At 39.2% G+C, this 15,891-nt stretch overlaps 2 protein-coding genes across 2 annotated transcripts in view; one reads left to right on the top strand and one right to left on the bottom strand.

The window, feature by feature from the left end:
- kmt2ca (lysine (K)-specific methyltransferase 2Ca) overlaps positions 1–15,891 on the top strand; it is a 232,967-nt gene that overhangs the window by 14,045 nt on the left and 203,031 nt on the right. The window contains exon 2 of the mRNA XM_073864088.1: positions 5,368–5,532. Coding sequence (XP_073720189.1) covers positions 5,369–5,532 — 164 coding nt within the window. The 5' untranslated portion in view covers position 5,368. The remainder of the gene's footprint in view (positions 1–5,367; positions 5,533–15,891) is intronic.
- LOC129451782 (E3 SUMO-protein ligase ZBED1-like) lies at positions 11,796–14,275 on the bottom strand. Its single transcript, XM_073864089.1, has 2 exons — positions 13,340–14,275; positions 11,796–13,243 (listed from the first exon to the last, which is right to left on the bottom strand). Exons 1-2 carry the CDS (start codon positions 13,568–13,570, stop codon positions 12,842–12,844), a joined length of 633 nt encoding a protein of 210 aa, XP_073720190.1. The 5' UTR covers positions 13,571–14,275; the 3' UTR covers positions 11,796–12,841.

Raw genomic sequence — 15,891 nt, 5'->3', positions numbered from 1 at the left:
GATTTCCTTTTGTGTTCACTTTAACACGTTCTTCTCGACCTGTCTGGTTTTCCACACGTGTTATATTTTTGCCAATTGCTGGATATCAATGTTTACAGCTCTAAATCTCTATTCTATAGCTTGGACACACCAACTCAGTGGTTTAATCGTTTACTCAGTGGTGCATGCGGTAACTGCTGTGCTTTGGGAACCTGAGGTCATGGGTTTGAATCCCAGCTCTTACTTTCACTTATTGAGATTTCCTTTTGTGTTCACTTTAACACGTTCTTCTCGACCTGTCTGGTTTTCCACACGTGTTATATTTTTGCCATCTTTACTGTTGTTGCTCCGCACTGCAGTGGTTCTGCTCTGCATTTGCTCTGCTTCGGGTTCGGCCTCTGTATTGCACGCTTTCTGCGCTTTGCACATTTGCTGCGTCGTGTGTTTTTTGCTGTGCTTTGGGTGCTCATTGCGCTGAAGGTGCTTGGCCCCGCAATTGCTGCTTGCAGCTATATTTATTATTATTTTTCCCCAATGGGAGTCTATGGCAGCCCTATGAACCGTACATAGGAAAATGATGAAATTTGGCACAGTTGTTGTGGTGGTCTTAAAAAGTCATGTGACCAAAAATGGGGTCTCTAGTACTAACTCGATAGCGCAACCAGCAGTGCAAAAATTCAATGTTCAAATGGTTATAACTGCTGATCCGCTTGATCTATGAAAATTCTACTTAGTACACGTGATTGCTCTCCTCATGCTTGTTGTTTTTAATACCTTACAGTAAAACTCCACCCATTACAGTAGCGGCCATTTTGAAATGTACAGTATTCCGTTTATTCGCTACTCCTCCTTCAAATTTGGTTCAATTGTTATGAAATTTGGCACAGGTGATCTTTGGAGTGAGCCGCACAGAAATGACTGAACAGAATTTTGATATTTATCTTTGTTCAAAAGGAATAAATGCGCAAACTTAACGAGGTTGATGCAAAAATGGTTCTGAAGCTGTAGCTCGGTCATTCTTTGATCAATTGAAATGAAATTTGGTACACTTCATGTGGACCATGAACTTGGGGTTCATGCCAAATTTGGTGACAGCACCACCTATGGGTCATGAGATATGAAAATAGGCTATTTTTGCCCATAACTTCTGAACTGTTTGTCAGAAAATTATGATCTTGATGTCTATGGATTGCTTACCTCATGCCGCATCTGTCGATGTGTATTATGCCAGGTTTGACCGAACCGCCTGTCCGCCATTTTGAAATTTCACATAATTTGTTATATTTTTTTTAACAATTGGACATATCCGCGCAAAAATTTGTAAGGAGCTTCGACATGATGTCCTGAAGGTACCTAGGAAGTCAGAGTACAGCGCCAACTAGGGGTTATAAATTATAACAGTTCTTATGGAACTGCTTATAACTTCTGAATACTTTGTCTGATATTAAGATTTTTGTGAACATGTATTTACTGGTTTATGCCGATTGCAACGATACCTCGTTTGTCATTTTCCAACATTCTGTTCATGTGTTATTGTAAAGCATATGGTAGATGATTTTTTCGCTACTCCTTTTACAAATTTTGTTTATTTTATGCCAGGTGCTGCTCGTATAATGTTTGGAGCAATCCGCACAGAAATGACTAAACAGATTTTTGATATTCGGTTCTCTTTCTTAGAAATACCACTCCAAAGTTGACAGTGCCTGGACGTTGTCTATTTGTCATAGTAAATTAATGTGACTGTATATTACATTGTATAGCATTACTATACAGAATGATGTTCTTGTCTTCAATCTCACTTGAGCTTTTTGATTCTCATATACATTGTATTTCTGTTAGTTCTGCTCTGCACTCTCAGTTCTGCATCTGTGTTGATTGGGACATTTCAATCCTTGCAGCACTTAAGCAGTTTTTTTGCTGCCCCTTGAGCTGTGTTAACTGAGTTGCGCATCTGGTTAATCACATGCCATGAGATTCTGAGGTCATGGATTCGAATCCCATGTGCAGTGGTATTTTGTTTTGTGATTCTCATACTATACATTGTATTTCAGTTATTTGTGCTCTCTGTTGTCATTTCTACACTTTTAGTAATTGCTGGATATCAATGTTTATAGCTGTAAAGCTGTATTCTATAGCTTGGACACACCAACTCAGTGGTTTAATTGTTTACTCAGTGGCGCATGAGGTTAGTGCCGTGCTTTGGGAACCTGAGGTCATGTGTTCGAATCTCACCTTTTACTTTCACTTATTGAGATTTCCTTTTGTGTTCCCTTTAACACGTTCTTCTCGACCTGTCTGGTTTTCCACACGTGTTATATTTTTGCCATCTTTTCTGTTGATGCTCCGCAATGCAGTGGTTCTGCTTTGCATTTGCTTTGCTTCGGATTCGGGCTCTGTATTGCGTGCTTTCTGTGCTTTGCGCATTTGCTGCGTTGTGTGGTTTTTGCTGTGCTTTGGGTCCTCATTGCGCTGAAGGTGCTTGACCCCGCAATTGCTGCTTGCAGCTATATTTATTATTATTATTATTATTATTATTATAAGGGTTCAGTTCAGTAGTGTTGTAGTAATTATGTAAAAACACAAAAATTGGTTCAGCATATTGGTTATCGGGCACATAAGCATCCAAATATTTGTTATCTGTATCGGTTAAAAAATCAGTATCTGTCGATCTCTATCGTACACGCCCATTTAGACAGTGCACCGTGCACTTTAGACGATGCGCTTAGATCTTTAAAATAGGGCCCAATGTAATTAATAGTGGGAAATAATCAGTTTTTACAATCTTCGCGCTATCTATCATCATTCGCCAGACGTTCTATAAATCTGCTTCAGTTTGTGTTTATTAACCCTTTAGTTTCACTTCATCACGCAGCAATTTTCGTTAGAGGTATCTGTTAAAAACATTTAATTCATTATTAATCTTGTATGTTCATTTTCTGTCATAGTTTCTTCAAAATTAAGTTTTATTTGAGTGTTTAAATAAAAATATTTTCATTTTCATGACGCGTAAGCCCCCGCCCAATCCTACCACCTTAACTATCAAATTTTCTGTGGGAAACCCTAATTGCATCCATCCAACGGCTTACCAAGACTATATAAAATCAGATCTTTAAAATAGCCTACAGTTGTTGTGTTTGCGTGTGTGAATGACGCGTTTCATCCGTGAGTTTCATCAGTGGATTAACCCAGTTGCAAGTGAACTTAGAGTAACTAAATCCTAAACCAACTTTTTTTAGTTAATGATTTGGAAGAATGGGGCTTTATTAGTGCTGTTCATAGATTTGAGTAACATTTTAATATTATTACACGCGTTACATCGAATATTATGAGTTTCATCCGCGGGTACCCCGATCCTAGCCTGGTTCTACCAGACTGTTAAAGTTCAACACTATTGGATCTGCCCAGAGTCACTCAGGATCTGCCATAGCCAATCGCTAACGTGTGGTCGTGACGTATATCATGCGCCGAAACGGCCGGAAAAAACAAGTCAGAATGATCAGAGGATTGTTTAGAAAAAGATGTCAGTCAACGAGAGATGCAGCTTTTATTCATCGAATTAAAGAGTTCAAGGAACAATTGTAAATTCTAAATGTATATTTGACACTAAGGACAATGATGTATTCAGTCAACTGTCGAAGCTGGGTCTAATCATTAGATCATTAGCTGCAGCCTTCGGATTGAGAAACGGCCGTTTTCTATTGGTCACTCAAAGTTGCGAAAAAGTAACAATCTGCACTACCAGTAAACCATCAGAACACGTTTTCAGCGCGGCTGGAAACATTATAACCCCAAAAAGGTTCCTCACTTGGGAAGTGCTACAATAAAACGCAAATAGGTGCCGATGGCATGGGTGCTCGAGTCGAGCCCAGGTGGCCAAGCACATATACAGTTGCTTCACATTTACTTCATGTGTCGCATCTAAAACCACACGGAAAACTTGACCACGCAGTTTTCCTCAACTTCAAACGCGTGGGCGCTGTCTAGAGCTTCTTTCGTTGCTAAGCATGCACGCACCACAGGATAAATAACTTTCATAGATAACGTTAATAATTTGCAAGCTGCTAAAATAAAGCATACAAAACATCAGCTAAAATGATCTATAGGCTATATGATTATAATCAGACCATGTTCATGTTTGTCAGTGATTTATTTATATTAGGATATTATATTACAGCATTAAAAGAGCACAGACCTACGCAAATGAGGTGTATTTCATTTGTGAAACATTTGTGGACTCAAATATAAAGTTAGCCACGGATAAATCAGACATTGAAGTACAGGAAACATTAGCCTATATTAATCCATATATTACAGCTTAATAACATTAGGTTATTATTTAGGCTCACTATTTCCTATTAATTATGGTAATGTTATGGTTAAGTGAATGTTAGCAGTTATCACTATAACCACTGCATATAGAGATGTTTTTCATATTTTGTTCAAATGTTAAATATATCTGCTGTTCATTTATTAGTGTGTTATATGATTAGAAGGTTGTCCTGGTTTTAAAATGAAGCACAGCAATGAGATTTGAGAGTGTTTCTCCCTTTTCAGGAAAAGTACCGAAAAAGTATCGGAACCGCAATGCTTGTCTTGGTATCGGCACTGAAACAAAAATTTTGGTATTGTGACAACACTACTTGCTATGCTTCTCAATGAATTACGGTGAAATGCCGCTACATCCAAAAGCCAGGGGGTGCTCTCGTGCAGAAATTCAAACTGCGCTGTAGACGAAGAACAATACACACGCAGCTATGATTAAATGCACCTCCAGGAAATGGCTTAAGGACATATTTATATTGCTGTTCTTCAAACCTTTTCAGATATTTTCATGATAATAAAGAATATGTATAATAATGATGTTTGACGAGTGTTGCTTTTTAAATGCATATTATGAGCGACTCAAACTAACAGTGATTTCCGATCGATAAGGACTTACTGATCAAAAGCCGTAGTACATGAAATAGCTGTGAATAAGGTCGGCTGTCCGATTCAGAATAGTGATCGGCCACGTATTTTTAGTGGATATCGGCATTGATTGGAGCACCCTTAAGGATTAGGATAAAACCGTGCTCATCCGGTGAGATTTTGTTTGCTGTATCCTTTCTATACACAACCGCAGGCGTGGCGGGAATGATTTAGGTGTGGCGGCTTGCCATGGTAGAATGTATGTAGCGGAAACACTGCTATTTTTTGCGTAATATTTTGTTTTAACTTAAAATTCTAAGGTGCATTCACTGCTTAGTAGTGAAACTACATAGTTGGGTTGACAATCACCTGCTAAACACTACCCAACATGGCTTCACTAAAATAGGCTTACACTTGACAAATAGCCCATGTTCCTTTATTTTTAACTTCCAGTGTGCATATGTGTGTTTGTATGTACAGAATGTCATCAGAGGTTAAGAGTCTGGAGCCCTCTGACCAAGGACCATCTACTTCCCTGAGCAGTGCCACACCCTCAGGGAGCCCGGCCCCCTCAGATAAACGCCTGCGTAGACGGCCGCGCAAGGATGCTGCTTCTGTTGCATGCACACTTAAGTCCAAAAGAAAGTAAGTCTGTCTGTTGTTTTCGTTACATTTGCATATGGCCACATCTCTGTTACTTGGAGAGGATATAGTTTTGAGGTTATATGTTTAATGTTGTTTGCATGATGGGCTTGATAAATAAGTAAATCACGGTCTGAACATTTACCTCTCATCGTTCTATATTTCATTGGTAATTTACTGTGAGCTGAAGAGCTTTCAAGAAGGCTGGCCAGAGGTTGGTGCAAGTTTTTTTTTGCCTGGAGTTTAAACTGAATTAATAAGGCTTAACACCAGTAAAGTTTATGAGGTTTATAATGCTTATAGGAGTTTTGTTAATACTGTCATGTGGTTTTGGTGACCTGATGATTTTTGTTCTGCTCCTTTTTATTTGTGAACTTTCCCATGCCCATTTAAACTGTTAATTAAACAGTAAATTATTTAGTAAGTTTCTTTCAAGAACCTGTTACATAGATCATATTGGAGCTGATGGGAGGGACTAGTTAACTCATTCTGTGTAAAGGTTCGTGCTGAAAGAGCAGTATTCAACAGAACCTGAAAAAGGCTCTTGAGTGTATTGAGGTGCATTTGAACTAATGAGGAAGAGTCATATCACTCCTTGGTTAAATATGACGTACTGCAAGGATCAGTTTTAGGCCCTATCCTGTTCTCATTACACATGTTACAACATACATATACCACGAGCGTGCACACGCGCCACCCGGCCGAAATGGTCCGTCAACTGTCTGGAGGATAACCATTTGATAAAACGTGTGTCTGTGAGAACTGTAAGCGGACTTATGTTTTGGGTTTATTTAAGCCTGTTATTGTATTAGTTCTTAGTTCTTGCAAATTTAAAGTAAGTTAGCTGTTGATTTTTGTTGTTTAAGCAACCTGCTAGCTAGTGCCTGTTGATTCGATATAATTGTTGAACACTCTTGCCCACGTTAATTATGTGCATTATTTACATGCTACAGTAATTATACTTCTTTAAGATAATGTAATTAATAAATTACAAATAATCAGGGAAATAATCAGTTTTTACAATCTTCACGCTATCTATCATTGTTCGCCAGACGTTCTACAAATCTGCTTCAGTTTGTGTTTATTATTAACTCTTTAGTTACACTTCATCACGTAGCTATTTTCATTACATAGTTTCTTCAAAATGAAGTTTTATTTGAGTGTTTTAAATAAAAATATTTTCATTTTCATCATGATGCGTACGCCCCGCACCTTTGATTGTACGCCCCCCTAACCACAAACCACCTTAACTAACAAATTTTCTGTGGGAAACCCTGACACCAGTTCTGTAAACTTACAGACTATATTAGCGATATAAGTGACTGGATGGCACATAACAGTGTTTCCTCTAGGATTTTTTCCAGCTGTGGCGGCAGGGGGAGCCCATGATTATAAATGTTAGGGATGCTCCGATCGATCGGCCACCGATCGTATTCGGCCGATAATGGCATTCAATGACGCGGTCGGCACTCGCTAAATTTGCCGATCTCGTGAGCCGATCTTTCTGTTTACTTTTGTCATCATAGCGTTCCTGATGCGGCTGCAATTAGAGACCATTTTAAACAGTGCAAGCATTTTGTAACCCGTTGCTCATGTGTGACGTGCAGATTTGGATTTCTCTCTCTGTCTTTACAGAGATATGCGTTTTTTCTATGAGGACGCGCTCCGGTCCTCAGCGCGTTGCGTCTTCACATCCCTATAAACAGCGTATACAACACATATCTATCGCGGACAATTGCATCCTCATGCCGAAAGTTTATTACTTGCATTCTTTTTAAAGTTTTGAAGGTTTAAACTTCCATTTTCCTCACAGCTGCTCTTGTTTACGGACACCCGCTGCACGCATACACAGCAGCCGGTCATCAGTGCATGTGAAGAGAACGATCTCTCCCACGTCTTAATATCCTAATTCATCTCTCAATAAAATTACTCTCTGCTCATCAGTGAAGAACTGTTGAACTTCATACGAATGTGTGTATATTTAATTCATACAGTAAAGACTGTGAAGTGTTTTATTTTAATTACTTTTAATAGACATAAACCTTTTTAAATGCATATTGCATTTCTCTTTGCAAGAAGAAATATTTGTTGTGCTTATTTATTAGATTCTCTATTAAAACAATAATATACCTAATTTATAGTTAGTTTTATTTCTACAAATGGTGCAAACTGCTAGATTATAGATAAAAGATTCCCATTCCACTGCCATTCTGAGATCGGCACTGATCGGCGATCGGCAGATCATGGTCTTAGTGATCGGTAGGGATGTAACGATTCAATCACGATTCAATCGCGGTCCTCATTTAAAATGCCTGTCTGAAATCGATTCTGAATCGCAAGGCTGCGATTCTTTGTTTTATGCACAGCTTGTGCCTGTATTACGGCATTTGGTCAGTAGGAAGTCTTTATCAATCTAAAATCATTATGAGTCGGAGTCGTTTGTAACGTGCATTTAAAAAAGCAACACTCGTTAAACAAAATCATTCAAAATATTCTTTATTATCATGAAAAAACCTGAAACAATTTGAAGAACAGCGTGTAAATATTCATGTGTAGACATTTCCTGGAATAGCGTTTGTAATGCTACTTCTTGTGTGGCACAAAGGAAGTTTCTGCACGGGAGCGCCCTCTGGCGTTCGGATGTGCCGGGATTTCACCGTAATTCATTCAAATTCATTCATTGAGAAAACGCGCATTTGCACGATGAATCGTTATACCCCTAGTGATCGGTAATCGGTGATCTGCCCCAAAAATGCTGATCGGAGCATCTCTAATAAATGTACATAATTTTTTTTTATGTAGATTATAGGCTACAGTAAACTAACATGTATTCTTTTTATCATTTTCATGCTGTCATTTACTTTTCCTTATGTTTATAGCATATTGCTTTGTATGATATGTATGTTTGATCTAAACTGTATTTTCTTAAAAAATACGTTTTATAGCTTCGTACGGATCTTTCCTTGTAGTTCCATGTAGTGTGCAAGTTCGTGCTCGTGTTTAGCGTTACAGAGCCGTTGCAAAGTCACGCAAAGTCTTGTTTAATAATCCGCACCGCTGTGATTGACAGAACACTCGACCAGTTATCCGACATCAGCAGCAATTTTATTCCACACCCGGCCCGTTTGACATAAAGACCCCGACCCGGTCACACCGCGCAGTTAAATATAAAGCTTTAACGTTCTTCAGACTCTTGCCTATTGAGTCCCAACCTGCATCTACAACGCAAATGACACGTTAATATTATTACACCCATTACATCAAATATTATGCGTTTCACCCGCGGGTACCCCGACCCTGCTGTCTGAAACAGATGAAACAGTCTCACCGTCTGCCTCAAGTTTTTATTACCAACGTCCTTCTATTCCCATGGGAATAATGTAAGTTTCCTTCCAAACAGATTCGACTATTAATGTCTTGCAGTCCCATATGAGTTGTATTCAGAATTTAGCCTTTTGTTTTTGGACAAATATCTTGTCATTAAATGTGAAACTTTGTGAGTGCCAATCTGAAGCACAGCAAATTGACAGCTGAGCGGTCAGCAGGTCAGCAAACACAACCGGAAAAAAACTATCGGTCTAAATTTTTGCCAATAAACAATAGTTATTGTTATCTTTATCAGCGCGGATTAATCGGCAAATCCTATTATGCAGTACAAATGATTTCTCATACAAATGATTACTTTACCAGACCGTCAGGGCAGCAATAATTTGCATCATTTACAGGCCATTCACAAAGTAAGGATAGAAAAGTGGCGAAATGTCTGTAGGCACGTGTGGACACGCACAATGCGTTAACATTTTTTCTTTTAACTTATAATATTAATTGTTCAAGTTGTTAAATGTTAAAATTGAAGAGATGTTGAAGGAAATAATATTCACTTTACATGCTCCTTAAGTAATTTGCACTTGTTTTGTATTGAAGATAAATAAATCATGCATTTTATTTAACTCGTTGTTTTGCCAATAAACCGTTAAACCGCGGGAATTTGTTGATTACTGTACGCGGTAAGAAAAAAAACAGCCCAGCCCTAATCCATGCCTTGCGTTACCGTTTTGTTTACTCTGAGTTCTGATATTCAGTGTAACTTACTGTAACCAAGAAAGTGGAAAATAAATCGCACCTCTTTTAAGATTAACTTACTTTTCTATGCTGATCGTGACTGTGGTTATGACAGTTAATTACACAGGAAGAGTTTTGGCTATTTAAATGTCTTTTAGTCTGTAATATGCAATATTTGGCAATGGCAACTACTTTACCAGTCTGCACAGCGTCCAATGCAACTTCCTGACCATAAACTACCAGAATGCATTGCGTTGCATCACATCAAAATTGTCAATTGTAGAAATCTTCTTAGTAACAAAACACTAACTGCGTTTACATGGACAATTATAATTTGTTTAAATGTTCAATCCAAATAAAAAGCTTCATGTAAACACCTCAATCGGAATAAAAATAGCCAAACCGATTGAAAATCTAATCGGTTTGAGAAGGGTGGTTTATACTTATTGTATAGAACGGAACCTTTAAGAAACTAGCAACAATGCTTATATAGCACTGTATAGGTTAGGTGTGCCTTTTACAGAAAAATAATCAACACCCATGATAGGCTTGCCGCGATAGTCGGTGAAATGGTGATAACAGGTGCTTCAGCCTCTCACCGTTTAGATCACTTGCCCACCGCGACAAGTATTTGAACACCTGTCTATTAGTTAGAATTCTGACCCTCAAAGACATGTTAGTATGCCTTTAAAATGTCCACCTCCACTCCATTTATTATCCTAAATTAGATGCTACTGTTTGAGTTCGTTAGCTGCATAAAGACACCTGTTCACCCTATACAATCAGTAAGAATCCAACTACTAACATGGCCAGGACCAAAGAGCTGTCCAAAGACACCGGGGACAAAATTGTACACCTCCACAAGGCTGGAAAGGGCTATGGGGAAATTGCCAAGCAGCTTGGTGAAAAAAGGTCCACTGTTGGAGCAATCATTAGAAAATGGGAGAAGCTAAACATGACGGTCTGTAAGGGTTTTGTTTTGTGTTCTGTTTCCAGTCTTTTACTTTGAAATCTGGTCATGTCATGCTTCACATTCCACTTCCTGTTTGTCCATAAATAACCGGTTCAATCGGACCATCTCACGGCGAAGTATTGTCAGCGTAACACCTGCATTACCAAGCATTCATGGTTTTTGTATCTTGTATCCTGTCTCTTGTTCATTGTTTCTGTTTTGATGTTCTGGATTTTGACCTGCTGCCTGTTTATTGGATTACGTTTTTGGATTGCCCTATTTGGATTTGTTTGCCTGCCCATTGTGAATAAACCTCCTTGCATATGGATTTGTCTCTCTCTCGCTTTGTGTAAGCAGCCCTATGTTACACTGTCAATCTCTCTTGGACTGGGGCTCCATGCAAGATCTCACCTCGTGGGGTCTCAATGATCCTAAGAAAGGTGAGAAATCAGCCCAGAACTACATGGGAGGAGCTGAAAAGAGCTGGGACCACCGTTTTCAAGGTTACTGTTGGTAATATACTAAGATGTCATGGTTTGAAATCATGCATGGCACGGAAGGTTCCCCTGCTTAAACCAGCACATGTCCAGGCCCATCTTAAGTTTGCCAATGACCATTTGGATGATCCAGACGAGTCATGGGAGAAAGTCATGTGGTCAGATGAGACCAAAATAGAACTTTTTGGTCATAATTCCACTAAACGTGTTTGGAGAAAGATGAATGATGAGTACCATTCCAAGAACACCATCCCTACTGTGAAGCATGTTTCATGATTTTGGGGAACAACCTCCTTCCCTCAGTTAGAGCATTGAAGATGGGTCGAGGCTGGGTCTTCCAACATGAAAATGACCCGAAGCACACAGCCAGGATAACCAAAGAGCCACTTCTTGGTTATCCTGGCTTTGTGCTTCGGGTCATTTTCATGTTGGAAGACCCAGCCTCGACCCATCTTCAATAAAGAAGCATATCAAGGTTCTGGTGTGGCCTAGCCAGTCTCTAGACCTAAACCCAAGAATCTTTGGAGGGAGCTCAAACTCCGTGTTTCTCAGCGACAGGCCAGAAACCTGACTAATCAAGAGAAGATCTGTGTGGAGGAGTGGGCCAAAATCCCTCCTGCAGTGTGCAAACCTGGTGAAAAACTACAGGAAACGTTTGACCTCTGTAATTGCAAACAAATGCTACTGTACCAAATATTAACATTGACTTTCTCAGGATTTCAAATACTTATTTGCCGATGTATCATACAAATAAATAGTTAAAAAATCATACATTGAGATTTCTGTATTTTTTAGATTATGTCTCTCACAGTGGACATGCACCTATGATGACAATTTCAGACCCCTCCATGATTTCTAAGTGGGAGAACTTGCAAAATAGCAGGGTGTTCAAATACTTATTTTCCTCAATGTATGTAACTTTAATTATTGGCAGTTTTAGGAGAGGGAAAATAATGTTATAACTTGTACTTCACAAATTAATTAGCAAATTACTGTTAAGCAGCCAATGCTTGACTTGACAACATACTGATCTAATGTCTAATATACTGCACAACGTTTTTATATCAGTCCTGACTTCTAATGCGAACCCACAGAGTTCTGTGTGGCTATAATAAAACTAAAGTAGCAGCTTTTTGCATCTTTCATATAGGGATGTAACGGTATCAACATCTCACGGTACGGCGCCGTTTCGGTATTGGCTTCGCGGTACGGTTGTTGTTGCGGTATTGTGGAAACGCTCGCGGTGTTGTTACATGGCTCACGGTAGTGTATGTGATGATAATAGCGAAAAAATACTGACATTTATTGTACTTTTGCCAGTCAACAGGCAATTTATTGTTGTATTTATGGATCATGACAACATAAAACCCTGATCACATAGTGCTTTTGAAGTAAAAGTTGTAGTCAGGAACATCAATAGTCTGTATAGTAATATTTGGTTGCATAACTGTTTCTTCTGTGCAATGTTCAAGTTAAGAAGCACCTAGAACAATTGTAAACAATAGGGAATTCCCTTTAAGTGCAAACAAAGATCAAGTTAAGTCAGGTTTAAATGTGCAAGGCAAATAAAAGCAGCCTTTTAAAACTGGTATTTAGGAACATAACTTAAAACTTAAATAAAATAGTCAGTCAAAAAGCCTTAAAAAAAAAAAAACACTAAAATAACATAATTTAGCTTATGTTCACGTTTTTCATCAGAAAGATCAAAATATCTACATTGCAAGGGAGAAGAAACAAAAAACAGTAAAAACATCCTTAAACAGTCTGGCAAAAAGCCTTCTGAAAAACACTGAACTATCCTTTAGCTAATGTTCAAATTTTTCTTTAGAAAGATCAAAAGATCAACATTGCAAGGGAGAAGAAGAGACCTTTGGGCATTTACAATATCCCCAGCTGTTGAAAATACCCTTTCACTGGGCACAGAGGTAGCGGGTATACACAGGTAGGTCTTTGCTAATGAAGACAGAATAGGATACCGCCCTGCATTTTCTCTCCACCATTTAAGAGGGCAAGCAGACAGAGAAACTAATGTTTCTTTGCAGTAAGAGTCAATTTCTGCCTGAATTCCACCTGTGACTTGATTACTGCTAAAAGAAGAGCCAAGGAGGTCCTCAAGGGCATGCTTCTTAAGAGGAGGCACAAAGCTTGCGCTGCTGTCGTCCAGATCTGCTGCATGTGGGCTCCTGGGCAGCACATCTTGGTCCTGGTTCATAAATGATAAGACATTATATTAGCATTTTGTTACATTTTATTGTATTTCTCTCAATTTTCTCTATGGCACCGCGTTAACATTTTTTACCTGTTGTTGCATCTGTGATGCTTTGAACTTTATTCGTTCAAAGACGTCCTCTCTCTCTCCACTGCCTAGATGTTGCAAGGTCCGAAAGCGTGGATCCAAAGCACTGCTCTCCTGCATGAACTTTTCATCCTCTCCTTGGTATCTGTCAGTAAGATTCTTCAAAATGGCTGCCTTCATCTGAGCAATGGCATTTGAGTCGTGATTATCTGTGGCCATGCTGTCTTGAATCATTTGTTTTAGTGGTGAAATGAGAGATATTGTTGGTTGCGACTAATCACAGAGAACAGTTGTGGCCTTTTTTATTGGTAAAAGAATCTTCACAAGATCCTCTGCATTTGCAATGTCAGATGTGTCCAAAGTGTCAATTTCACGCGACTTGTGTCTCAGTTCATCACTCAGTAGAGCTGCAGCAACAGCTTGTTGTTGTTCAAGGTAGCGCTCCACCATGTCCAGAGAGCTATTCCATCTTGTCACTACATCAATAATGAGTTTATGTACAGGGAGATTGAGTAGTTTTTGTTTGGTGGTCAGCACGGCTGTGGCTGTAGAACTACGGTGAAAAAAACTTGCTACACGTCTGACTCTGCCGAGTAGCCGGCTCACTGCGTTGACTTTTAAACCTGCTTGGGAGGCCAGGTTTAGTGTGTGCGCAAAGCACCGTATGTGAGGGGACAGTTCGGCTTCCTTAACTGCAACGCGCATGTTGCTCGCGTTGTCAGTAACAACAGCGATCCTTGTTCCAATCTTGTCCAGCCCCCACTCTTTGACTGCAGATTTAAGGAATTCGGCTATGTTTACGCCAGTGTGTGATTCGCTAAGCTGTCTAGTTTGTAAAACGTAACTCTGCATTTCCCATTCACTCGTCAAACCATGTGCCGTAATAGTAATGTAACTGTGAGTCGCTCTGGAAGTCCACCCATCAGTGGTAATAGCAATGCACTCAGACTGTTTAAGGTTCCACATGACACGTTCTTTTGTCTCACGGTAAAGAGCAGGGAACACAGTTTGACTAAAATGAGCCCGCGACGGCATTTGATACTTCGGCTCAAGCTTGGCAACTAACCTTTTAAATCCTTTGCCATCTACTGCAGAAAAGGGGCGTAAATCACACGCTATGTATTCCGCGATGTACCTCGTGATTTCTTGAGCCCTGGTGCTGCTGTGTGGCATAGTTGTTGAAAATGCCTCCTTCAGGGTTTTTTGACCGGACACGACTTTCTTTGTGAGAGAATCTGCAAACTTTTCGGGATGATGGGTCGTCAGATGACTTCGCATGTTGCTTGTGTTTCCCATGTTGTATCGCACTTTAATGTGGCAGTGCTTGCACATAGTCCATTGTCTGTCCACCACCTTCTCTCCTTTTGCGTTTTTTGACACGGCGAAACCAAAATGTTTCCAGACATCTGATTTAAAAGCTGCAGGGGCTGGCGCAATCTCATTCTCAAATTCTGGGTTATTGTTTTCATCCTTACGAGTATCGCTGTCGGCCATGCTGGCTTGTGAGCTTGTTTGGATACTATAGCGTGCAGCGTGCAAACCTATTGGCTTAACAACGGTTGTTGTGTCGACGCAGCGCAAAGGATCATGGTCTATGTAGTTAACAATGATTTGTTCCGCGGGACTGTGTTTATTCATCTTGCTTTTGACGGACACATGTCATTTTAATATTGTAACCCAACCACGACGATACCGAGACACGTTTACAACCGCGGTAGCGCGATATCGTCAATATCGTTACATCCCTACATATTTGTTTCATTTTGCGAAAGGTGTGAAATTTGCTCTGAAATATCTGAGAAAGCTTTTTGAGCATGTTCAGTAACGACTCTCTGCTGGACAAACAAGTACTGGCATCATTCACAAGCATTTCAGTGTTCTGTAAAAATTGTTAGTATCTGTGGCTTATACGCTGATTCAGATATATCTCAGACTCATATCAGGCTCAAATCGGCAAAACGATCAATCGGTCGCGCTCTAGTTAACATGCACCAATGGCGGAGCCAGGGATTTTTCATAGGGGTGGCCAGGCAGGGGCCAGCAACTACTCTGGGGTGGCACATAAAATCTCTATCACCCAACCTTAAAATACTTTTAAGTATTATAGGTGCGTTAATCACAATGATGTATAACATACAATTGCTACAATACTTCAATTTTAATTAAAATGAATCGAAATTAACATACAATTTATAGTCATAATTCAACCTCATGTTTTTAAAAACTATTTGATCAAATAAAACTTTTGAAATTTACTTTAAAACCAGATTTTATATCTCCCATTGCTGAAAAAACTATAGAGACCAGAAAATCATGTGAATTTTGTAGGCCACTGAAATGTATTTTACTAAGATTCATTTGGCTGCTTCTTGCTACTCTTTCTGAAAAAGGATGCTATATCTGCTGCCTTTCTCTTCATTTTCCCCACATTTCAGTGATTGTCTGACATTAAAACACTAAAGCAAAACATTAAAACATTACCTTGTTTTAAAAAACTTATTAGGATAAATGTATCTAGATTATCTGTTATATATAAAATAAATCTTAATCCTAGC

This window comes from Misgurnus anguillicaudatus, chromosome 25 (genome assembly GCF_027580225.2).
Source record: "Misgurnus anguillicaudatus chromosome 25, ASM2758022v2, whole genome shotgun sequence".
In the NCBI taxonomy this organism is placed as follows: Eukaryota; Metazoa; Chordata; class Actinopteri; order Cypriniformes; family Cobitidae; genus Misgurnus; species Misgurnus anguillicaudatus.
Note: the sequence above shows the minus strand (reverse complement) of the source record. Positions and strands in the feature narration are given on the sequence as shown.

Excerpts from the sequence above, each read along its gene's own strand:
- LOC129451782 (XM_073864089.1), bottom strand. The coding sequence starts at position 13,570 with ATGATTCAAGACAGCATGGCCACAGATAATCACGACTCAAATGCCATT. Across the intron at positions 13,244-13,339 it reads CATCACAGATGCAACAACAG|GACCAAGATGTGCTGCCCAG; the intron begins GTAAAAAATGTT and ends TTTATGAACCAG.